The sequence below is a fragment of the Microchirus variegatus genome (genome assembly GCF_963457635.1).
Source record: "Microchirus variegatus genome assembly, chromosome: 11".
NCBI classification, from domain to species: domain Eukaryota; kingdom Metazoa; phylum Chordata; class Actinopteri; order Pleuronectiformes; family Soleidae; genus Microchirus; species Microchirus variegatus.
Window position 1 is genome coordinate 10,513,112 of NC_139812.1, and position 25,299 is coordinate 10,538,410.

At 40.4% G+C, this 25,299-nt stretch overlaps 1 protein-coding gene across 1 annotated transcript in view; it reads left to right on the top strand.

Moving 5' to 3' along the window:
• The window catches only part of camkmt (calmodulin-lysine N-methyltransferase), a gene marked incomplete at its 5' end in the record, with an annotated part of 96,304 nt that overhangs the window by 68,891 nt on the left and 2,114 nt on the right, over positions 1-25,299 (top strand). Inside the window, 6 exons of the mRNA XM_083897182.1 lie at positions 657-708; positions 3,765-3,828; positions 7,744-7,810; positions 9,696-9,770; positions 17,875-17,938; positions 20,677-20,808. Of these exons, the coding sequence (XP_083753308.1) occupies positions 657-708; positions 3,765-3,828; positions 7,744-7,810; positions 9,696-9,770; positions 17,875-17,938; positions 20,677-20,808 (454 nt within the window). The remainder of the gene's footprint in view (positions 1-656; positions 709-3,764; positions 3,829-7,743; positions 7,811-9,695; positions 9,771-17,874; positions 17,939-20,676; positions 20,809-25,299) is intronic.

Sequence of the window (25,299 nt, forward strand, 5' to 3'; positions counted from 1 at the left end):
ATTCTCTACCTTCCTATGCCACGCTGAGTTGTTCCGCGTTGCTCTTCTCCTGCTCCCGTCTCTTGAGCACTGGGCTGCCCCCGAGGCACATGGCTGAAAAGCACCCAGGCACCTTTGATTTCCTCTCAAGGTGGAACATCACCCTTTGATTTCCTGTTTTAACATTCAAGAGGCGGGAGATGAGGAGGAGAGGGGTATTGATCAGAGCAGCGTAGTGAAGGTCAGAAAGAGAGGGAGGGGAGGCAGGGAGGGATGAAAGAGGACAGGGGCGAGAGATGGAGGGGACGGGGAGATGAAAGGAGGAAGAGGATGGAGAGAGGGGTTGAATGAGCATGCAAGCAACAGGATCCTCTCTCTCTCACTGTGTGTGTGTGCGTGTGTCCTGCTGCTTGAGCTTGTGCTTCTCAATGTTCAGTATTCAGTTTTCAGGTTGATGGTTGAATTGATATTTCTAACCCTGCTGTTTTACTGTGTGTATGTGCTTGTGTGGTTTTGTATATATACATCAGTTTTTTTTCTGTACTGTACCGTGCACTGTGTGTGTGTGTGTGTGTGTGTGTGTGTGTGTGTATGTCTAAGTGCTAAACTGCCAGGATTGGCTCAGCAAGGTGAATCTCAGTCGCACTCATCTCTCTCTCTTCCTCTGTTTCTCTCAGGGGTGCAGTGTGTGAGTTAGGAGGAGGTATGACTTGCCTTGCGGGTCTCATGGTAAGTGTCACACATGCACGCACACACACACACACACACACACACACACACACACACACACACACACACACACACACACACACACACACACACACACACACACACACACACACACACACACACACACACACACACACACACACACACACACACACGTTACGTTACGTATGACGGAGTGGAGTGGCTTCTTTAATGACACTGGCCGTCAGTAATCAATACACAAACGGTTTGGGCACAGTATTCTCTCTCAGTCCCTTTCATGTGTGAACACACGTGCACTCTTGCCCATTTTAATTCAACAGTAATCTAACCTTCAGTGTGCCATTAAGTACAAGGTGTCATGTGAGGATGACAGACAACAGGTACTACATTCCCTGTAGTTGTGTCTATTAGCTGGCACTAATATCAATTTCAGCGGGAACGACACACGGCTCTTTTGAACGCTGCTCCCAATTTTACAGGCTAAACTTGTGTTTACAATATCCTGGGGAACAGTGGACATATACAGGATACTAAGCAGCCACAAGATAAACAAAAGCTAACGCTTTCAGTGTATATTTGTGAAAGAAAATACGATAACTGTTAACATGGTCACAGTACAGTATTTAAACGACATGCTGCTTTATATTAATTATGACTTAACAAGAAAATAGAGTCATTCATTAAAGACAATATATAACAACAAGGTCAGCCATGCTTCCCTTACAGCCAGTGTGACACGTGGGTTACTTATATTCTTTTGTGTCATTTTTGGCTTTAAAAAATAAAAAGTGCTTTTAGATGTTAGTTACATGCCATTTTTAAGGATTTATCATGATTTATTTTAACATAAGATAGAACAATTGTTATATGCACCTGTATATCACAGCCATTAGTTTGTCCCTCGATGTCCCATCGATCTGTGTGAGAGACTGTCTTTATCTCCTGGCAGTTAATACACCATGTTTGTCTATCATTACTGTCTACTGTGGTTTAGAAACTATGATCTCTATTACACAACTTGCAGTGATAACCATGTGAGTGGTTTGAGGATGACCGTGGTCCACTGTCTTTTCAGTTCAAGTCCATGTATTGGGTCCATGATATGTTCTTCAGAGTAAGGCTCTTATCTTTTCTTAAAGGGGGAATATTATACCCTATTTCTCCAAGTTAACCTAGTTCCCTGGTGTCCTAATGAACATGTCTGTGATGTCTTGGTCAAAACGCCATGAGAATGAATCACCACAGCAGTTCAATCACCCTGCCAAAACAGCCCTGTTCAGAACACTCTGTATAGTAGTATCTCTTTAGGTCCACCTTAAAAAAAAAAGTAAAACGAAACTTAAGCACAGGAAATGACATCTCAGCCACAGAGGCTACTGGCAGCTAACAGCAGTTAGCATTTGGAAAAGTGATTATTTGCATGTATCCACTGGACAGATAAATCCTCTGAGGACTAATGGTTTGTATTCATGTCAAGGTCCTAACACTGTAATAACTGAAGCTGTGACAAAATTGCAATGATCTTCAATGATGCAGTTATGTTAATAACTTGCCTGTCAATTGTAATATGCCTTCACTTTCTCATGTCTGAGTTCTGCAGAGCTTCATGTTTTCCCCTCTGAAAACAAAAATGTAAGGTTTGACCAATTAGCATCACCTCTACTATGATGAATGCCCATATTTTTCCTTTTTAACATCATCTTACCAATCTCTGTATCAGACTATCTATCCGTCTCTCAGAAATCTCCTCAAATTACTTAGATCTTTAAATAGGATGGTGTCCTTCAGACCAGTTCTTTTAGCCGGATGGGATCAGAACTTAATCAGTCGCAGTAAATGTTACTTATAAATCATAACAGGAAGGATAACGGTCTTTTTTTTTTTTTTAAGTTTTCAGGAGGGTTGTTGTTTTTTTCATAATCCAGAGTTTTTGTACAATGAGATTGTTTGCACACACACAGATGTCTCTCTCTGTGTGTGTATGGTGTTGATGGTGGGTGGTGGAGTGTAGCTAATGGGTTGCCAGGTTGGGCTCTTTATCTTTCAGCTGGATGCTCTGCTTCAGCCTGGAGGTTCCTTCCTCCATTTTAGCAGATGGTGGAACTCAGAGTGCTTTTGACCTCCCTCACACACCCTGCAGCGCCTGAACATGTGTGTGTTAGTGTGTGTGAGTGAGTGTGAGTGAGTGAAAGCATGCATTTGTTTCAAAATTGTCCATACGTTGTATATAATTACATATCTTCTGTGTGCCGTACAAGTCAAGATTACGTTAAATCTACCAAAAAGGATTTGTGCACAATAGCTACTTGCACTTACACTCACCCACAGGTTAATACTCGCACACACACTCCTTAACAGAAATTGACAGGCTGACACATACTTGCTGATATAAAAAAAAGCCTCTGCAAAGAAAATAAAATGTGAAAAGATGAGCTTACTCTAAAGCACATACATGTCTATCTATATCTCCGTCACATGGAGACACAGAACGCAGCACAAAGCTTTCTATCCATTCTCCTGTCTCCCTCCGTCTCTTTCTCTCCATCTCTCATAGTCTGTACTGCAAAGTTATATGAAGGGCATCATGCAGGCCCGGCGAGCGGAGTGCAGAGTGACAGCGGCGAACGGGAGTGATGGCTCAGCCCGATAAACACCCAGCGTCAAATGAAAAGGCTCTGCGCTTGCCATCATCCCCTGTCACAATGCAATTACTGAACAGAGTGATAGCAAGATAGCAGCCCCCACCGCTAGCCACAATGATAAAAGTATTGACTGATTTGATTGAATGATTAAAATAATGCAGACATAAAAATGGGGTGAAGATAGAGAGGGAAATGGCAGCGAGGAGAGGGAGCAATGGAGAGAGAGAGAGAGAGAGAGAGAGAGAGAGAGAGAGAGAGAGAGAGAGAGAGAGTGTGGGGCAAGCTGGGCTGCCAAGAGTGAGGCTTTGTAGATATGGTTATGTCATTATTGTGTGTGTGTGTGTTCAGATGTTTGCCTCATCTAAGGGTGCTTCTGGTTTTGTTCTTTTGTTCCGTGTTGTTTAATTTCTCTGTCTCTTTTCTGTCTCTCAGGTTGCCATTTGTGCTGACGTGAAGGAAGTTCTCCTATCAGATGGGAATGAGAAGTCCATTCAGAGTATCCTTTCATCGTCCTCTCTCCTTCTCTTTCTGCTTATCTCTCCATCTGGGCCCCATTCTTCTGGCTCACTTTTATTTATATGCATTCATATAATTTTGTCTCTGTGAATTTCTATTGGGAGTTCAAATACTACATTTATTTGCATATACATTTTGCAACTTTAAAAAGCAAATCCATTTTTCCAATTTTCACTCGCTATAAATTCACGTGTGGTTATGTGGTTTTAGATATCACATGTAATACATTCACAGAATAGCAGGTTGAATCATGTGTTAAAAATTCATCAAAGGTGCAGTATGTAAAATGTAGCGTTTCATGTTGCAGCTGAATATCGTTCATGTCACGTTTCCTGTATTACAGAACCGGTGTAGCCTTGAGTTAACACCAAAACTCAAATGATGTTTAGTTCATTGTGGGCTACTGTAAAAACATGGTTGTCCCAACCTGGTGGCCTCCATAGTGCTGACCTGACTCCAGGTGATTTTACACTCATAAAAAAAAAAACTGAAGTATATTTATTTTATCTTCAGTTTCTGCCAAATTAAAATAATTGCACCAAGATTTTGCACAATAGATCCTTTAATGTGTCAAGATTACAAGACTTGCATATGTACAGTATATGGTCCATTTACTGCATATACTTACTGCAATCATATAGGCTCTTGCCACCCTTAAATTGCTGGCATGAAGTGGTGCTATTCTAATCCCTATAACCCTGTGAAATCACATACATTACTTCTTTGATGTATTTTAGGACAGAGGTCCTTCTCTTGATATACAGTACACCATGTCATTAATATTCATCATATTGTGTATTATTGCCATCATACCTTTGGTGTTTCAGCCCAAGAATCACAGATTAGGTTAGAGTGAAGGACCAATTGCTGTCCACCTCTTTTATCTTTGCACAGAAGCAGCAAATGGGGCACCCACAGTGACAAAATACTCAGCACTAGTGCTCTGTGTGGCATTCACCAATCCTTGCTACCCACAATGCCAAATTAAGAGCAGAGTAATTGCCATCCTGTCAGATTTGGTTTGAGACTTCTTCTAATGCCAAGGCTAGGGCTAGGGCTTGATGAGTGTTTTTGAAGCAGGAACAATCAAGGTTTGTTGAAAATGTGTTTTTGTGTGTGGTTAAGTTTTAGACCTATAATTAAGTTTTTTGGGACAAATCTGTAGGTCTGATTTATTTTGCTATTTGAGGGGGTTATTGATCAAGTCTGTCAGCTTGCAAACCATCTTGCTCTTCTTTTTCATTTCACACTTGTCTCCTTCGAAAGCCTTCTGTTTCCCCACTTTTCTTCCCATCTTTGTTTTCATCATTCCATCAGTCCAGATCTTGTTTTATTTGCCCACTAACCATACAAAGAAGAAAACAACACTTGTTACAGTTATTTAACAAAAGCAGGAAATACAAATACACATTTCTTCTACCTTGGCCAACATGGTATTTCCATATTTTGCTCAGTTTACAATATATCTGTCTCAGTCAACTACAATGCTCCTTCACTGATCACAATAAACCCAAACAATAACATCATGGAGCCTGTAAAATACATTCACACAAGGGTGCACAAACAATGCACCATTGACTGACTGCTTTGTTTCACAGAACAAACATGTAGGGAGAATTGTAAGTGAAATCATAGTGAGAGTGGATCAAACACACACGGAAAGGAGATGGAGGATTGAGGACAGATCATTGGTTCTGTTCTCCATATTGGTCCATTCTCATACCAACGGAAACTGAGGAAACTTTTGGACTTGTGCTAATGAACACTGCCTCACATGGGCTCATCGTGCAGCTAATTTGGCAACAGAAAGAGATCACGAGTCGTGATAGCACTCAGTTTTACTCTGCGAAATAGATGAGAAGATAGTTCAGAAAACAGAAGTTGAATACACAGCACTTAGTTAGCGTCTCTCTTTCCTGAGAATGGATTTTCTCCTTTCCGCAGAAGTGGCTGATCTCATATAAGTGCAGAAACACAAACACACATCACAGAGACGAGTGACTGTCGCTGTGACCTTGAATACCCATGTTGAAAATCAATTGAAATGTTCCATTAAGAATGATTGATGCATGTCATTGGCTGCTACTGGTCCACTTCAAGCAATGGGAGCAAATATTCCTCCACTTTAATGGTCAATAAAACTCAAATCTCTCTCTCTCTTTCACATTTTCCTTCTTTTTTTCTCTCCATGTGTGTGTGTGTGTTTACCTTGTGTCTGTATTTGTGCATGCACTGACCTCTCCACCAGTGGTGTGCTAGTGATGAGATTACAGTAAGCTGCTCTGCTCTTCGCCCTGTCATCCCTATGCATAATACACTGATGCGCAGGTGTCCAGCGGGTGTGTGTGCACATGCATGTAAATGTATGCTGACCTACATATTACTGTGTCTGTGATGCCTCTTTGATTTTAGTTTTGCCCTCCAGCTATCAATTCCTCCATCAACTTATCATGAGTTCCTGCTGTCTCTCCCTCTCTTTCTCTCTCTATGTCTCTTGCTCGCTCGCTCTCGCTCCCTGTCTGTGTCGATTGGATTTGTCTCAGCTCTTTGCTGGCTTTAATGACAAGAAAATCCTAATTGAATTGCTTTGCAACTCCACAAGCCAGTGTCTTAATAGACAACTTGACATCAATCGCCCTGCCTTTGTGTGAGTTCATCTGCTTGTGTGTGTTTGTGAGAAGGATGGTGTGAGTGTGTGTATCTGTGGTTAAAAGCCTTTCCATTGATCCAGCGTAAGGCTGCTGTGATCTGCTTCTGCAGGCAGGCTCCTGATCCCCAGAGATCATCTCTAGTTATTCATGCTTTCTCTGTCAGGATGTCTACTGTGTAGTATGTTTTTACTTCAGCGAGCATTCACTAATATAGCTCTGACAAAACACTATAAAATATAATTTGAATCACTTAAAGCTCCCATAGAACGGAAGTACCAATTAACGTTGTTTTTGTTGGTGTGTATCTGCGATTATCTGCCATTACCTCGCTTATGAAGCCCTGAAGATTTGAAACAAACAGTTCAGCCACTGCTGAGAACGCTGTGTTGTATTGTAATCTCGGGCTCAGAGAGATCTCTGAAAAAACCTGTTCTGGTTACGTAAACAGCATTTCTCCTGAACAGCAGATCCTGCAGTCAGTCCGCTGTTGAGGTATTTCACGAGCGACAGTGTCTTCTGACTCTTGGTCAAAGTCGTAACAGGGACTGCGGCAGGGAGTCGTGACGAAGCCATTTTCGTTTCATTGTTAAAACAATGTTTTGATAATGAGTAGCAGTGCATCCACCGTTCCAGATGGGGGAGCTTCTGAGAGCTGGTGTGCTAATTACATCACTTCCGGGTATTGGCCAATCACAAGACAGTTGGGAAAGCTCTCGCTGGCTGGCCAATCACAACAAAGTTCTGTCTTCTGGGTGTGAGATTTCAGTCTGAAACAGCGCGACTGACGAGAGCTTCAGTGAGGAGAGATTTCTATCGGCTCGTTTACGGCAACTAGGAGGTTTTTGACCATAAAAACAAGTTAATGTATGTAAGTAGACCTCCATAACTCACATATATGTGCGATAGGACCACTCTATGTGACCTTTAAATACTAAGGAAAATGAAAAGTTGATCACAATCTTCTCTCCTTAATCCTAAAACACATTTGCATTTAGGCAGAAAAATTATCAGAAAGTCTTCGGGAAATTTGCTGTAGTTTCACCCTTCTCTGTCCCTTTTCAGTCTGCCACTTTATACAGTTTGAAGATTTGGTTCACAGAGATTTTAAAAGTAATTATTTCTTTGTTAGCCATATGTATTGAATGTAAATACAGTGAACATTTACTTTGAGGATCTTTGACTGCTCTCCACAACTGAGAATGATAATACGTGTTAAAGTTGATTCCTTGACCGTGTCACGTGAGATGTACGAGGGCTCATGGAGAGAAATGGGCAAGCTGGAAAGTTTGGGTCAACAAATGTATCTGCCAGGTGAGATGGAAAGATAAATATAAATCCTAACAAATGGCTGTAATGATAATGTGTTCAACACAGATGGAACATAACTAAACCTCCACGATGAATAACATAAGAGTTTCACAAAAGTGACTAAAAAAGTATTTTCCCCCAGCTGTGTGAGGATGAAATGTTCAAGATGAAAGGTGCTGTGTGCATGCTGTTTGTGTAGGAATCACCACTTGCACATGATGCAACTTTGGCTGAATTTTTCTGCATAATGGTTCTGTTTAGTGTGTGTGATTGTTTGTATGTCTAACTTTAGAACATTATCAATCAATTAATCTTTATTTATATAGCCCAAAACACAGTTTGTCTCATGGGTCTTCACAGGGTTGGTAACATCCTCTGTCCTTAGGAAAAACTACCAGGGAAAAAAAAACTTATAACAGGGAAAAAGAAAGCGGTAGAAACCTTAGGGAGAACCACAGGTGAGGGATCCACTCCCTAGACAGACAGATGTGCAGTAGATGTTACACATCATTACACGTCTTTGTACCATTTTACGTGCAAATTCAGTAAATGGCTTAAAAGACAACCAAACCAGATATTTTATCTGGTAATTTTTTGTATCTATTATAAGTATAACATGAAGTGTGAAAAAGAAAATAAAAGTCAAAAGATCAAACCTTAATTGCTGCACACTGCAGATAATGTTTACACACTGCTCATGTGTTTGCCTGCACAGTCAACCAAGCATAATGATTCTCATCTAGAAACCATCAACAGAACTTTGCACACACGCAGACGCCTCATATGCAAAGTTAGGCTAATGCATAGCTAATTATCATTCAAAGATGGCATTTTTCAATTGGCTGAATGTTTTGCTCCCCCTTCTCACTCTCTCTCTCTCTCCTCTGTTCTTCCTCACATATTAGCACAAGAGCAAGGGGAAAAAAATAAACATATAATTAGGCTACATTACTTTGATTGTTTTCTTTTCAGATTAGGCCTGCTTTCATTGCCACAACGCAAAAAGAGGGCGAAGGGCACAATGCGATTGGACAAGGGGAGGGAGAGGGAGGGGTATGTCGCGGATGAGGGTGTGTGTACGCTCGCATGTGTGTGTTGGGACTTCCTGCTGTGAGACGAGATTGTGTTTCAGCAGGGCCTAATGTTTTGTTTACTGAGTGTTAATAATGCTTAATTAATAATCTGCCCCGATTTGTGTTGCAGAGGGAGAGAATTGTATGGAAAATGGAAAAAGGAGATAAAGGAACAGTGCATGGCATCAGTGCAGAGCTTACACAATGTAGTCCGGTGTAATTGCAGCTACTTGTATCAAAGTGGACCTCTAAATTCCGTATTGTTGAGCTCTAAAGAGACAGGTGGCAGACGCACACTGTAGAAACTTGAATTGGACTCGCTCTAAACCAAATTGTCAAACTATTCCAAAACTAGACCTGATGTGATGTCAAAATGATTTTTTGTTGTATTTTTCTTCCTGCTTTCCAAATCATTACACTTAAAAAGGACAACCTGCTTTCGCGATGATGGTGCCAATAAAATAAAGTGTAATCAAGCACAGGCTGTGTGTCCGCACGCAGGTGTGTGCACATGGTATAAATGTCAAGTGTCATGTCAGACGCTCCCTTTCTTTACCTCACAGTTGACGTGACGTCCTCTCTCGATGGTTTCTTCACTCGGGCGGAAGAAATGGCAGGACTCACACAGAGAGGGAAAGAGAGAGGGATGGGTGTCAGGGAGGTAGATGGCCAAACTGTAGGACAGAGAATAAAAAAAAGAAAAAGGAAAGACAAGCAGCTGTTGCTCGCTGTGCAGTTTCACAAACTCTGCCTTTCTTTCACAGACCGCAAAGACGAAACTTAAGTCTCTGTTTTTATGTGTTTGTGGGTTACAGGGTGGTGAGGTGGGACAGAGAGGCAGACATTTCAGCACTAGAGGGTCACTTTGACATCGTCATGTGTGCAGACTGGTAAGTACACACACACACACACACAGATTCGACCCTCCATGTGTGTTCATGACATTCATTTTCACTTTTGCGGGCCTCCCTACCAGCACCCAGACCTTCTCCGTGTTTTTACACACACACACACATACACACACACACACACACACACACACACACACACACACACACACACACACACACACACACACACACACACACACACACACACACACGCGCACACACACGCACACACACACACACACACACACTTATACTAGCCACACTCTCACACACACACATACATACATATGCTCTGATGCCCGCCTGCCTCCATTTTACACCAAATTGCCTCGTTTTCATGCTTGGTGTCCCAGCAAATGGATGACTTAGGCAAATTGCAAATAATTGCGCCTTGACAAGGAAGGAGACACAGTATGAAGAAAGAGACAGAGTTGAGGGAGGAGTGGAAATGGAGATGGAAATGGAGAGAGCGTGCAACATAAATACAACAATTAGCCCACTGGTCATTGAAATTTAGATCTTGTAGCTAATAATAAAGAACATTGGTTGCACTGCTCAGTCGAGGCGTGTGGAATAATATGCATTTGGATTTTTAGTGTTTCTTGCATCATGTTTTTTATTTATATATTTTTTTAAATCAATAAAGCTAAGATGATCTGTGCAGATTTGATTTGTTTTCACCTACACAACAAAGACAAACAAGGCTACAAATTAAGTAGTCTTATATGAAATTCCCAGCTTTTGTTATTTAACATAAACAAGAATATCATATAACGTAAGATGTTGATATAAATTGTTATCATTTAAAGATGAGGAAGGGATTTTGATGGATTACGATGATGATGAAAGGATTCTTTGTGGAATCACCGAACCTGAAGTAGAGGATATTTAAATAGCTGAATATGTGAATATGTGAATATGTGAATGTTCGTTATGTCTTCTGATTAAACTTTAAAAAAAACTCGAAGTAGAGGAAGTCGGATTACTCACAGCAGTGGTTCTCAAACTATATATAATATTGAGCTCAAAGAAGCACCATTATCACAAACGTTGGTGTAAAAAGGCAGAGCAAAGTCAGCTATAGGGACTTTTCACAGGAGGCAGATTTAATCCCAATAAGATAATTTGCGCTCTCATACTTCGGAGACTCTTATAGTGAAATTGGATTAAGAGGTGAGTTTTATTTATATATTCCCCTACAGATTTGTACTTCACTCTCACTCACACATTTAACTTAAGATATTAAGATATTCTTCCTGATTATATTCAGTCTCAGATCTTGCAGTGATGAAAGGTGTTGCACTGGGACGATTCACATCTCATTTATGGATCGAGGCTGAGGATATTGTTTTAGGACTGAAGGACAAGCCTGGTCTTTTCATCCTTTTTTTTAGTCATGTGAACCATTATATTCCTTAAAGTTTTTGTCAATGTAAGTAAAAAGCACTTTTGCCCATTTACCCTCCACCACCTCTACACTCACATCCACACGTGCACATACTGTACAAACCCTCGCACTTGATGAAAAGATGGACATGCTGTTGGTTAAAGCAAAAGTACTTGACTATTTTCCAGCCTCTCAACTGCTGAACAAAATAAGCTTGTGTACGGTATTTGTGTATCTATCTGCCCGAGTGAGTGCACATGTGGTAAGTGCAGCATTAGCAAATGCCGTTATCATTATTGTAATGTCATTGTCATTACAGGTAATAGTCAGGTACGGCTCCCAGAGAGAGAGAGCGAGAGCAGGCAGCTAATAGAGGATGTTTTTCAGTGGACTAGTGTGTATGCACATGTGTATGATGGATAGAAGCAGATAGTGTGACAGCAAAGCAAATTGTTTGTGAATGTTTGATATCATGCTTCTTTAGATTTCCCATTTCTTTCAGCAGTGATGCATACCTATGCCACGATTCCGTGTTTTTGTGTGTGCAGCACAATGTTTTTTTTTTATTTCTGTGTGGTTCCGTCTTTTTTTTTTTATTTTTATGTGTGTGTGTGTATGTGAGCGAGCGAGCATGCGAGTGATTGTGCGATAATTGCAGTGGTGTTGGTTGAAGAGTGATGGCTAACCGATTAACGAGTACATCATTGTGATGATCACCTGCGAAAAGGTCAACAACACAGCTTCCACTCCGATTAATTATAGCTCCTACCAGGAGCAATGGAACCACTGCTGAGAGGAGAGAAGGGTGAATGAGAGGAGGCGAGCAAGGCTGGAAGAAGAGTTTGGTGAAACGTGGCATGTCAGTCATCCATTATGCTCGACATTCTTTGAACATCTTGTCTATTTTTCAAGAAGGGTATCAATGCAACACAATAATTGTCAGGGACTGGAGTGGATTTTGCTGTTAGAGATGAGACTTAAAGTATGAATCTGGCACTGCCAAACACCTTTTTCTAATGTGATGGAATTTCAATTATTAAATCACTCGGATTCAGCAATCTCATTGGTTATTGGACATGGTATATTTCCTGCTATTTGCTTTTCTCAGTTGTATCATTGCATATATAACGTAGACATGGCTACAGGTAACAATTCCTTCTCTCTATCTCTAATAATAATTGTAATGTTGGTGTGATTTAATGAGTGATAGTAGTACAGGTGGTAGTAGAGATCTTTATGTCTTATCAGTTTCTCAAAACTATTATCAGTGACAGGCGACATATAAGACTTAGAAAGATATATATTAGATATATGACGGAGAGAAAGACAGACAGGAGTGAATGAGTGTGCGTGTGCACCCTTCCATGTGTTTATGTTTGTGTGAGAGAGGGATGGATTCCTGCAGTGGGCATCTGGATGGCAGAGCATCCTTGGCTAGGGGGTTGGCATGTGTGATTTTTCCAAAAAACTGTCCATGTGTGTTTCCTGAGATAAAGCCTTGTTTGGTTTGCTGTGCATGCGTTTGTGTGCGTTCTCGTTTTTGTTGCCTCTTCAGTCTCTTTTCTGATATAAACACTGTCTTTGTCGGGCCCAATAGTCCTCATGGGGACCAAAGCCTTGTCCTAATGAGGCGGAACCTAATTTCCACATTGTATTTGTTGCTTTGTGAGGACCGAAAAAGAAATTCGGAATGAGGACATTTTGGGTTAACTAGTTGTTATGGTTTTGGTTGAGGTAAGGCACTTTGAATGCTGTGCAAATGTGTGTTAATATGCTTGTGTGCATTGTTTTTTGTACTACATCTATGTTCAAGCATGTTTTTGTACATACACGTGTTCACTTTTAATGCACATACACCTGTTGTGTGTATAGCTGACTGCAGAATTGGATTAGATTAGGAGCTGTGGATAATACATTAAACTACATAGGACGGACATTCATAAAACACAAAAGAACCAAGCTGGAAATGGCAGCCTATGGCATTTAAAGAATAATTATGCTCACACTGTATTTACAGTAGCCAGATGCTTGTAGTTTATGATGGAACAACATTGATTTTCACCATGTTGGATTTATCATACACTAAAGTTCACTGCTATTGCACTTTCAATTCTGAGCTTGATGTTAATGCTACCTTACATACAAAAAGTTTACATTTCTTATCTTTTGCTGAGTAATGAAAGAATGATTATCAATTAAATATTCATTTAACCATCAACTGTTTTGTTCCAACACACACTCACAGAAAATACTTCTCTTTTGTTTGTTTGTTTTCTCCATCTTAATCATATCATTGATGTCAGAATGGCAGTCCTTCCCCTCAGTTCACTTAATGAAATGCTTTTGCTACATTCAGAATTGCTCATTACCACATTGAAATTATTTTCATATTTTTTGAAGGTCTATAGACCATTTTGTCTTTAGTGCAATTGAGTCAAATAAAGGTTCAAATGAATGAATGAATGAGACCGTTTATAAAAGTATGCAAAGCCTTTCATACGATTGTGGCTCAACTATGTCAATTAGAAATACTTGTTTGACATGTCATAACTTCTGCTGCTCAGGTGTCATTTATGGTGCACCACAGCCTTTGTGCTGAAAACTGACAAGTATTCAGCGTTTTTATGTTTCTGCATTTTAGGCAAACAAAGAGCTGATAGCAGATCTGAATGGCATGTTAATTGACTTTGGATTAGATTGTAAACAACTAAACAAACAAAAAGAACATAAAACTCTCAAGGTGTTCAGCCTTTTCACCACTATATCAGAGCCAAGAAAATGTGTAAACGACATTCCAAGAGTGTGATTTGAGCAACACATTCTCGCACTGATTTATTTTCCTTCATAGGGTGAAACAAGTGACTGACAGTTCTTCTAACTGTCTTTTTTAATTTTTAATTTTAAATAAATAAATAAAAAAAGGTCAAGGTCAGTGCTTGAACTCCAGTAGCTCTTTATTTTCTGCTTTAGTCCTTTTTTTTGAATTTTGGTTTTTGTACAAGGTTGTGTTGCTGTTTCAGTCTGAAGTGGAACATTATGAATATAATTCACCAAAGCTTGTGTGGCGTGGGTTCCACTCACTGTGTTTCTCAGTGCGGCAGTGTTGTGTTTTCATGTCTGTGGTGACATTACCATAATATGGGGAAGGGTAAAGCATAACTGCTACGCAGTAACACTTTATAATAAGTACACACTATTAGCATTAGTTAAGCATTAATAAATATTTCATTCATCATTTATCCCGCATGAAAACTCATTAGTATGTAGTTTATGAACACAGTTATACATGTTTTACTCATCCCATCAGCTGAGGAACAGTGTCCAAATAGTTGCAGCCAATCAGCATCCACCTCCAAGGGACTGCTGTCGCTCAGTACATGCTAACACTTCAGCACGAGTAAAACATTTAGAACTGTGTTTATAAACGACATACTAATGAGTTTTCATGTGTTATAAATGATGAATTCAATATTTATTAATGCTCAATGAATGCAAATAGTGTGTACTTATTATAAAGTGTTACCCAGATACGCTAGTAATTGGAATATGGACGAAGAGTTGTCCTTTCACGAAAGCTCTGCAGGTTTGCGTGAGGAGGGAGGAAGTCAGACGTCACTGTGTGCTTCCTTGGCAAGAAGCAAAGATAAACAGTTTCCTCCCAATCCTCACAGTCCTGACTCCTGCCTCTTCTCAACAGCCTCTCTGTCACTCACTGCAGAAGCTCAATTCTGGTGACGGAAGTTAAACACTGGAGCGTTAATGGCTTTAATGTATGGTTTATATACCGTCCCACCCCATTTTAAATTAAACCATGGTAGATGAGCGGCACGGGGTTGTTATCACTGGGTTGTGGTGATGACTTTATGTGTGTGTCAGTTGTGAGTTGAAGGTGTATTTGCTGAAAAGAGAAATAAAACCGTATGTATTATAAAAACAGAAAGTTTAGCTGATTACAAAATATTGTTTTCACTAAATTGACGATAACTGCGTCTTTTCTTTGGCTTAGTACACGCAATGTAATTTCCTCTTAAAACGGAGGCTTATAGTTGATGATGTCGTGTTTCCAATGTCTCATGCTTTGACGACATCCTGTATTTTGGTATATGTGTGCAAGCAGACAAATATAGCAGCAGCACTCTCTCTCTCACACACATACACACATACACCCATGTTGTGACCTTTGACCTCCAGGCAGTTTCACTGGGCTGTACTGGCTGGGAGGGGTCAGCAGGAGACAATAGTCCTCTGACAGTCTGGGGGCATTAGAGGTGACCTTAAAGGGGAGGACCACTTCATTTGAGAGTCCATAAATGTCAGTCTGACATTATACAACGGAAAACCTCAGCCAGACTGTAAAGAAAAACATTCGTAAAGGGGGTTAAGTCTCTATATTTGAATTACATCATGGGTAGGAGACCTTTTCCAATCAGTTTGTTTTCCCACATCCTTCACTGGTCACAATTACTGAACACAGATATTATATACATTATATTACTTTTTGTATTTTGTGTATTTTTAGTGATCTCTTAGTTTTTCTGTCTATAAATATTGCTGAAAGCTTGGCCTAAACTTAAGCTATACTTCTAATTGTATTATCAGCGATCAGCAACATTTAAGTTGTTGTTAACAGCTGCAGGGAAAAGGTTTCATCTTGGCCGTGACTTTGGCTGTCGCCCTCTTAATGACACTCTGTCCTTCCTCTGCCCTCAGCGTGTGTGTATATATATATGGGTCTATGGGTGTGTATGTGTATTCCAACTGATACCTCCACCCAACTAGCTCACTTCCTTGTTGTAATTAGCACTCACTTTTCCTGTGAACCGGTGTCTGTGGCAAAATAAACCAAACACAAACCTCTCACCTTTCAAGTCAAATAAACTCTGCACCTCTGTCTAACCCCAGAAATAACAATAAACTTAACGCGTAGCTACACACATCACATCCTGTTTTCACTAAGGTGCTGTCCTTTGTGTTTTTTTTTTTTTTGTATTATTATTACTAGTGCAGTGCCCATAGAAAGTATGTATTCCTATAGTGGGAGCTGAAGAAGATTTTTCAGTTATGGCCAAATGAGGCTGTGTGTGAAGGTTGGATGTACAAAGAGGTGTACTCTTGTGTAGTGTTAATATACAGAGTGTGTAAGACATGGATGTACATTGAGATAGAAAGAGACACAGAAATAGTTATTTTAAGAAAAATAAAATTATGTGTGCAAAATGCGGTAGGTAGTAGTAGGAAGAGGGCAGTAGGCTTTTTGCGACCTATAGAACCGCATCCATTGTGGCCACATCCATGCATTTTTACACTCACTCATGTAGAAACTATGTTTTGTCACAATAAAATACTCATCAGTCGTTAAAGTCATGAGCTTGTACACAATGTCTGTACAACAAACACATATTTTTTGACACCATGTTTGCATATGCATTGTTTTAAAAGTAGCCTGGGGGGGGGGGGCTTACTATGAAAGACAATCCTGACTGCGCCCCTGCCTGGTGTAGCGTGATGACAGCAAAAAAATAAAATTACTCCGAAAAAGGTGAAAATCAAGGATGCACACCATCGGGCTATGCTCAGCCCATATCCAAAGTCTTAGGTCGATCTGACTAACGGTCAGCAAGATATGCCCGTCACAGACGCACACACACAGACACAACTTGCTTTATAGGTAGATATATTTATATAATCTGAACACACACACATTTGTGTAACTACAGGCACAAGAGGGAGATACTGAAATGAGAGCATTTTGATTGAAGTGAAGGTTGGAAAGAGTGAGTGAGAACTGGCATCCAGATCGCCACGTCACTGGCCACTTGGACGGATGTGTGGGATTATATCAAATCTGCACTGTATTGTTGCATTTTAGTCAAATTACTCCACTCTCATCTGTGAAAAATAGGTACACACACACACTCACTCTCTCTCTCTCTCTCTCTCTCTCTCTCTCTCTCTCTCTCTCTCTCTCTCTCTCTCTCTCTCTCTCTCTCTCTCTCTCTCTCTCTCTCTCTCTCTCTCTCACAGACACACACACACTTATGACCATAATGAATTGAAATCTGTCATTGTGATTCGACACACGTGTGGTGTGATGGATGTTGAGTGTTTGTTTTCACAAATCATCCATCTAGAAACTGTCACAGTTACGTAAATGTTTTAAATACTGAATTATGTTGGGATGACGAGATAAGAAAACAAATACTTTAAGTTTTGTAGTGATTTAAAACGAGCACTGCCGTTAAATTGTATAAAATCTCAATTAATGAAATGTTGCAAAAACAGTAGATTATATATACATTTTATTCATGCACATATTACATTATTGAACAATTTGAAAAAAGTTTTTTGTTCCTATATATTCATGGTAACTGCAGAGCACCCATGTCATGAATTGCACAAATTCAAGGTGTTCTGTGGTGCTATTTGCACATACATTTGTGTGTGTGTGTGTGTGTGTGCGTGTTTTCTATAAGGTTATTGTATCTTTGCAACCTGTGCTTTGTAAGATTTCTGCATTCCTTTCCATTCCTCAACAACAGGCTGAGGTGCAACTGATGCAAACAAAAAGGAAGAGCATCTTACTCATGCAAATTGTTTTTTACCTTCTTCCTGTCGCTGGATTTATTTGTAAACAAAAGAAAATAAATGGCCTGCTGCTTTATCTGGTGCTGCTATTAAAGGAACGCATTTTAACACGATTCTTCATCTCCCTCTCAGTTTGTTCCTCGACCAGTACAGAGCCAGCCTGGTTGATGCGATGAGGAGATTACTGCAACCCAAGGTAAGTGTGTGTGTGTGTGTGTGTGTGTGTGTGTGTGAGTGAGTGTCTACTGTATATATATATATATATATATATATATATATATATATATATATATATATATATATATATATACATATATATATATATATATATGCTTATCCCCTTCCTCTAATTCTCACTCGTTCTCTTCCCAGTCAAAATACACATTAATAGTCCGACAGGATTAATATCATGTAATGCTTTAATGCTTATTATGAGCAACTTGAATACATCACTCTGATCTCCATCTTTCTCTTTCATGGCTTCTCTCTTAATCACAAATCCGGGGCAACTTCCCCCGTTTGGCCTCATGATGAGACCCCATGCTGTGACAGCCAAAGCAAATGGGAGGGGAGAAAGCAAACGGCAGGAAGAGATACGGTTGAGATTTGTATTCATCTGACAAAAGACGGGTGCATTTTAAGGACACGGGCCAGAGTGGTATTAGGCATATCTGTTCATGAAAACAAGATGAAACTGGCACTCGAGGGAATAGAAGGGGAGGACAAAGCAAGGGGGGGGGGGTGAGGTAGATCAGGGAGGAATGTGGATAAAAAAATAAGACGGCAATGATGAAGGTTTTTGAAAAGGTGGACACTAGAGTAGAGATGGAAGAAGAAAATGGATGAAACTGGAAAAACTCAATGTAGAATCTCAACATGCATCTTGTTTGTAAGAGGTTTTCTGGGCTAACTCTGTTTTGATAGCATTTGCACAATATCACAGTTCCAGATTAGATGTAAATGTACATTATGTCTGCTTGAATGCATAATCTCATCCACCCTTTACTCTTTCAGCTCTAAACTTTGATGGTTGTCTCTCATTTTTCCATATATTTACTTGACACATGCAAAATCACAGCTCTTCTTGTAAATACATTTGTGCTGTTTCACGGTGTGCTCCTTCAGAGTTAACACAAGCAGAGGATCTTCCAACAGCCTCATAGAGCCTCAGTCACTTCTATCTACACAGTATAGATAGTCCCCTGCTGCTGAGAGTCAAAAGATTTCATGATTAGGGGACTTAAAAATTATTAAAAGTCTTAATTGCGATTTCATGAGGTATTACATTTTGTCCATACACTCTTAGAAATAAAAGTGCTAAGGAGAACCATATAAGGTTATTCGGCTTGTCCTCATAGTAGAACTCTATTTGGTTCTAGGTAGAACCTTTTATAAAGGTTCCACCTGGTAACTTAGTGTTACCAAGAACCCCTTTAAAACCCTTTATTCAGGAAAGGGGTTTTAAAGGGTTCTCTTGATCAGAATGGTTCTTACTGGAACCATTAGTGTTACCAAGAACCCTTGGAAAAACAGATAGTTCCAGGTAGAACCTCAGCCCTTGTAGAAGAACACATTTGCAGCCCTTATTTCTAAGAGTGTACAGTTTGACTGCATAAAGTATGCATGAATGTATTTATTTTCCGCCCCGTGTTTGTTAAAAAGGAAGCGCAGGCATGCTAGCCCTACAAGATCGGATCATTCCTCACACGTACAAGTGACTATATTGTGCTCTATAGATTTAATTGCAAACTAAAACTGTTTTGTAAGTTAATAATGTGTTGCTGATTACAGCTTGAAGTGACCATAAGGTCTTGAAAAAGTTTTCAAAAGGTGTTGAATTTAACTTCAGGATTCCTGCATATAGCCTGATTATATTAAAAAAAAACTACCCAGCACCCCACAGCAGATTTGTACACACCAAATAAACAGGCGCATTATCACATTAAGTCATTTTCCAGCTGTGAAACATAGCTCTTTATTTGACATTTCATTCAGTCTGTCTCGGTTGCAGTTAAATGCAGGCCGTTGATGTGGGTGAATGACGGATATGACATCTGGCCATTGTTGTACATCTATGTGTTAAGGCTCATATCTTTAATCCAGCGGGGATAATTCAGAGGCTAATATGATTTGAGGGGAGGCCATCAAACACTCGCTGCCACAACATGCGATGGCAAATATTTAATAATTTACTAAGCTGATTAAACAATTAACAAAGCAACAATTATTTCTCCCATCTAATTGCACTAATTTGTTGTTTCTGACAAAGGTGGTCCATGCTGTGGACTGGATCTCCCTTAATCAGCTGATTAGTGCTGGGATGAATTTTTTCTGTTTGTCTGGATTTGCTGATTTCAAAGAGGAGGGGTAGTCAGAGAGAGAGAGAGAAAAAAAAAATGCAGCTGGATATACAGATGAAAAATCATCTGTCAAACAGGATGATCCTGCTGTTTTCACAGTGTTTGTGTACTTTTAGCTTGTTCATTCATTTGTGTGTTTGTCTGAGCGTCCCTGCTCCATTTAATTAAAACAATAATAACATGATCAGCATGAAATAAAACTGAAAGCTGAGGGATTTCAAAGAAACTTTGAACCTCTTGGTAATCCTCTTAGTATTTGCAGGACATCTGTGATGCATATGCACACACGCTGCTTTTCTCCCTCTCGCGCTCTCCGTCTCACACACAAACACACACATACACACGTGCACGCACGCAAACACTGAGAGAAGTCACATGAGCAGACATTAACACCTACTATGTAATATTTCATGATGGGATTTGAAGGGCTCAAGTGTTTTTGGTTTATCACCTAATTTATAATTGCAAATATTTTGTCTATGTTTGCAATGTTTGTGCAATTTCCTTTTAAAACGGTATGAGGTGACCTATTAATTATGTCATTGTACTTTCCTTACCTACTTTTTCCACGAAGGGCATGGCATTGGTTTTCGCTCCACGTCGAGGTGAAACTCTGAAGCTGTTTTGTGAACTGGCTCAGCGAGCCGGACTCTACGTCTCTCAACACCAGCAGTACGACGCTCAGGTCTGGGACGTTCACCAAACGGTAAGAAGCATTGTCAAGGATAGAAAGACACTCAGTCAGTTAGCCATGACTGAATGAAATTATTAGGTCCTGTAATAAGACACAAAAAAGAGGGTAAAAGTACTGCGATTTGAAATTTGAATAAACAGAAAACAATTCATTCAACGATCATTATGGATGCCTTAATGTTTGCTGGATGGAAGGATGAATTATTTAAAGGTTCATTATGTACTAAATCTAAAGCAACTGGCCATAAAATCCTCCTAATATGTCACAGAGACTCAGGAATAATGTTCATATAACAAACTGAACTCACCAACAACCACAATACAGCCAAAATATTTGCATTAAAAGATATATTTTGCAGACTGCAAATCATGTTTATGTTTTGAAATCATGTTTTGGCATGTGGCGCCATCTACCGCCGTCTACCAATCATTGCAGTCAGAAGAGTCTCCGCTATCGAGCAACCACGGGTTGCCAGTTACGTCAGAAAACAAAACCTAAAAGTTCTCGGTATTTTGAATTTGAGTGTAGTAACCGTTTTGGCCACATTCTTACATATGGAACCTTTAAAATCCATCTCAATACTGACGTGTGACAATAAAACATCTTTAATAATGTGATAATGCTGTGATCAAACAATGTTAGACATTTCTAACATCTCTGCATTATTTTACAGCTCTGTCCTAAATTACTACGATTACACATCTTTAATTAATGGACACTACTTAATGTTTTGCAAAATAATAACTTAATTTGACAGATTTTTCCAAAATAATCACGATCGACCACCTTTTAATAAAATGACAATGCATCAATGTTTTTCAGGAAAACTATGTTCATGTCCATCCAGATGTCTTTTTAATTTGCTCTCAGTGAGTCACCTGTCATGTGACAGACAGTCATTCCCTGCATTTGGATGATAATCCATAGATTATTGTAAAATAGCTTAGCTACCAGCTAGGAAGCTACAGTAATGTCAGTTTATTGGGATCATGCTATAAGCCATTTATATATTTATACAACTAATGATTTTTATGACTGAAATATGCAACTGTGTTAATCTCCAACATTAAGCAAGAATGTCTAAAATCTCAATAGTTAACATAAGGAGGTATTTAGCGACAGCACTGCCGAAAGCCCTGCTGCTGTATTTCAATCCAGTGACTGTGTCAGATGGAGTCTGAGAGGAAGTACTGAACAAATCTGTTTAATTAACTGATACTAATGATTCAGTACATCAAAAACAACTGCTTTACAAGTCACTAGTCACTAGTTTATGTGTGTCGCGTATAACAGCACGGCTGCATGAAACGGCAGCCGTAATGACCCCGCCCACTTTGAGCAGGTACTATAATAAACCAACAACCATAGAACCATGTAGTGGAAAAGCAGCATTGTATGACTGCTGAAGTCTTCCCATCATGTCACAGACGCTGATTTCAGCATGGTGGAAATTTGATCAGATTTTCTGCCAATGTGGGACTAGGACAGAGTGACAGCAGCTGAAGCTCTAACAGGAAGACGTCACTGGTTCATCAGAACAGGGAGGAGGAACAACAGCAAAAGAATTCCAGACAGACAGAACTGCCTGCCTAATGTTCAAAAGTCAAGCTTCAGGCATGAAATCAAGCTAAATTAAGCCTGTGTTTGCACATCATTCCCAATTTCACTTCCAATGGGTGTTGTTGTGACCCTGTGTGTTTTCATGATGAGACATATCTGTCAGTGGCTCCTCCTGGTGAAAGATCATGTAGTGTTTGATCCCACATTGCCGGCCACTCGTGTAGCATGAACTCCAGAGTGAACCAGTGCAAAGACTCCCCATCATAAGACATCACGTTGTGTAGTGTGGGATGCACAGTGATCATCCAACTCTGTACTTGGCTTTAGTGAGACACACAGGAGCAAAAAAAACAACACTATGTGAGAGAAAGACAGCAGATAAACGAAGATACTAAAAAAAAAGAGGGGGGAAAAAGAGCCCAGGAAACACATAGGCAGTGTTTAAAAGAAGTGGTGTCCAGCTGTTATCTCCATTACACACACAGCAGAAGAAGAACAGGACAGTGAGGAGTGGGCTAAATTGGTGCACACACGTTCGTCTACACTGGTGGGACAATTGGACAGACTGGCCATTAAAATGCCTGTTAAAGTGACTTTAACTTCAGCAAGGAAAATCTCCATCTTTTCTCCCTTGCTATTTATCCCTCTTTATGAACAATCACTTTCAGTCATTTTTATCAGCGGCCCTCCTAAATGAACAGTTGCATTTTAATAAGATAGAGATGATGTTTCTGTTAGTTTCCCTCTCACTTAAATGGGTTTTGGTGTCAGGTGGAAGCAACAATAAAGGAGCATAGATCTAAAAGAGAACAAACATTTAGAAGAAACAAGTAGCAATGACTCAAATACTAGGCCACAGAATGCAGCCACTGAATAAAGGGCAGGATCCCTTGGACAATTGACACTTTTTTTTTTACATTTTTCTTGAGAATTACTTGACAACATAATGACCACTGTGTTAACAGTGAAAAAAATTCAGTCTAATATTGATGTGGGTTAGAAAAATCCTGTGCTTTTTTTTCTTCAGTGTGCAATGGGTCTGCAAGACCATTCAAGTCACTATTTGAAATGCACACTTTCATATCAGTAACAGACACTGTCACACAAACACAGTGGGGTCAGCTGCTGCATGTGGATGTGAGGACACGCTGAAGTGGCCTCTCACATGTGAAGGTGATTAAGTCTCCTCTGCTTATCTTCTGATGAACACTGGACCACCACTGTGCGTCTCTGTGTTTTATACACGTTATTGTGTGTTTTATTATTTGTTACCTCTTTAGGGACCTTTTTTTTTAGCATAAACACTCTCCTTGTCAGGACCAGTCGTCCTTATGGAGACGAAAACCTGGTCCTAATGAGGCAGAACCACATTTCTGAGGAACTGGTTAAGTCTAGGTGTAAGATTTGAATTGTGGTTAGGTTAAGGTTAGGGTTAGGCATTAACTTGTTATGGTTGGGGATAACGCTTTGGTTAGAGTGTCCTCTGTGTGAGGATTAAGACCTGGTTTTAGGGTTAAGCCCAATTTATACTCCTGCGTAAAGTGCTCTGCGTAGCTACGCAGAGTCCTCTACGTCGACGCAGAACCTGTCGAAGAGCCTCTGCGTCGTCTCCGGGTGCACGGAATATTTTTTAAGTGTCCGTCACTCCGTCAAGGGACTACGGAGACGGCAAGAGCTGCGATTGGTCCTCAGGACAGGCCGAGCTAAGCTGCTCTGTGCCGGCTCTCAGTGCGCTCCGGGCGTCCTGACAGAGGCGGAGCTGATCCCCGCCGATAACGCCGCTGCCGAACTATAAATACGTCATATCTTAACACACACAGCACATGTTTAGACTCTAAATGGCCAATTTCTCGCCTCAAATTATCTTAAAACTGCGTTCCGTGACACAGAAAAGTGAGAAACGGCCACTTTTTCAACAACAACAGTCTTTCTCTCTCTTTCTTTCTCGGACGCCATTGCTCACTGTAGCCAGAAGCACAACAACCTTGCGCAGCGACCCCTACTGATCGGGTGGGAAATTGCAGCGAGTGTCCGTCACCACGACGCAGAAGTATAAATGCTCGAGGCGTCTCCGTGGTGACGCAGACGGATAACGCATACGCAGTCGGAGAAGTATAATGTGGCCTTTAGACTTAAGGCCACATTATACTTCTCCGACTGCGTCCGAGAAAGAAAGAGAGAGAAAGACTGTTGTTGTTGAAAAAGTGGCCGTTTCTCACTTTTCTGTGTCACGAAACGCAGTTTTAAGATAATTTGAGGCGAGAAATTGGCCATTTAGAGTCTAAACATGTGCTGTGTGTGTTAAGATATGACGTATTTATAGTTTGGCAGCGGCGTTATCGGCGGGGATCAGCTCCGCCTCTGTCAGGACGCCCGGAGCGCACTGAGAGCCGGCACAGAGCAGCTTAGCTCGGCCTGTCCTGAGGACCAATCGCAGCTCTTGCCGTCTCCGTAGTCCCTTGACGGAGTGACGGACACTTAAAAAATATTCCGTGCACCCGGAGACGACGCAGAGGCTCTTCGACAGGTTCTGCGTCGACGCAGAGGACTCTGCGTAGCTACGCAGAGCACTTTACGCAGGAGTATAAATTGGGCTTTAGGTTTAGGTTAGGGTTTAGTTGTGATGGTTAAGGTTAGGTTAAAGGGCTCGGGAATGTATTATCTCTATGAATGCAAAACGCACACACAGCTAAGAAACAAGCTATATCGCAATCCCACACAGACTAGACATCACTCAGACGGCATATTGGCTGAACATTACACACAAACACACACGCACACTTCATGATATCACAGCGAAACATACACTGCCACCATACACACACATGCACACCAATGAGCAGCAGCTGCTCATTTACACCACAGATTAGCTTTCTTCAGCTATGTTTACTTTCAGCGGGTGAAGGAAAATGCATATGAGGCCTGACAGTGGAACACACACAC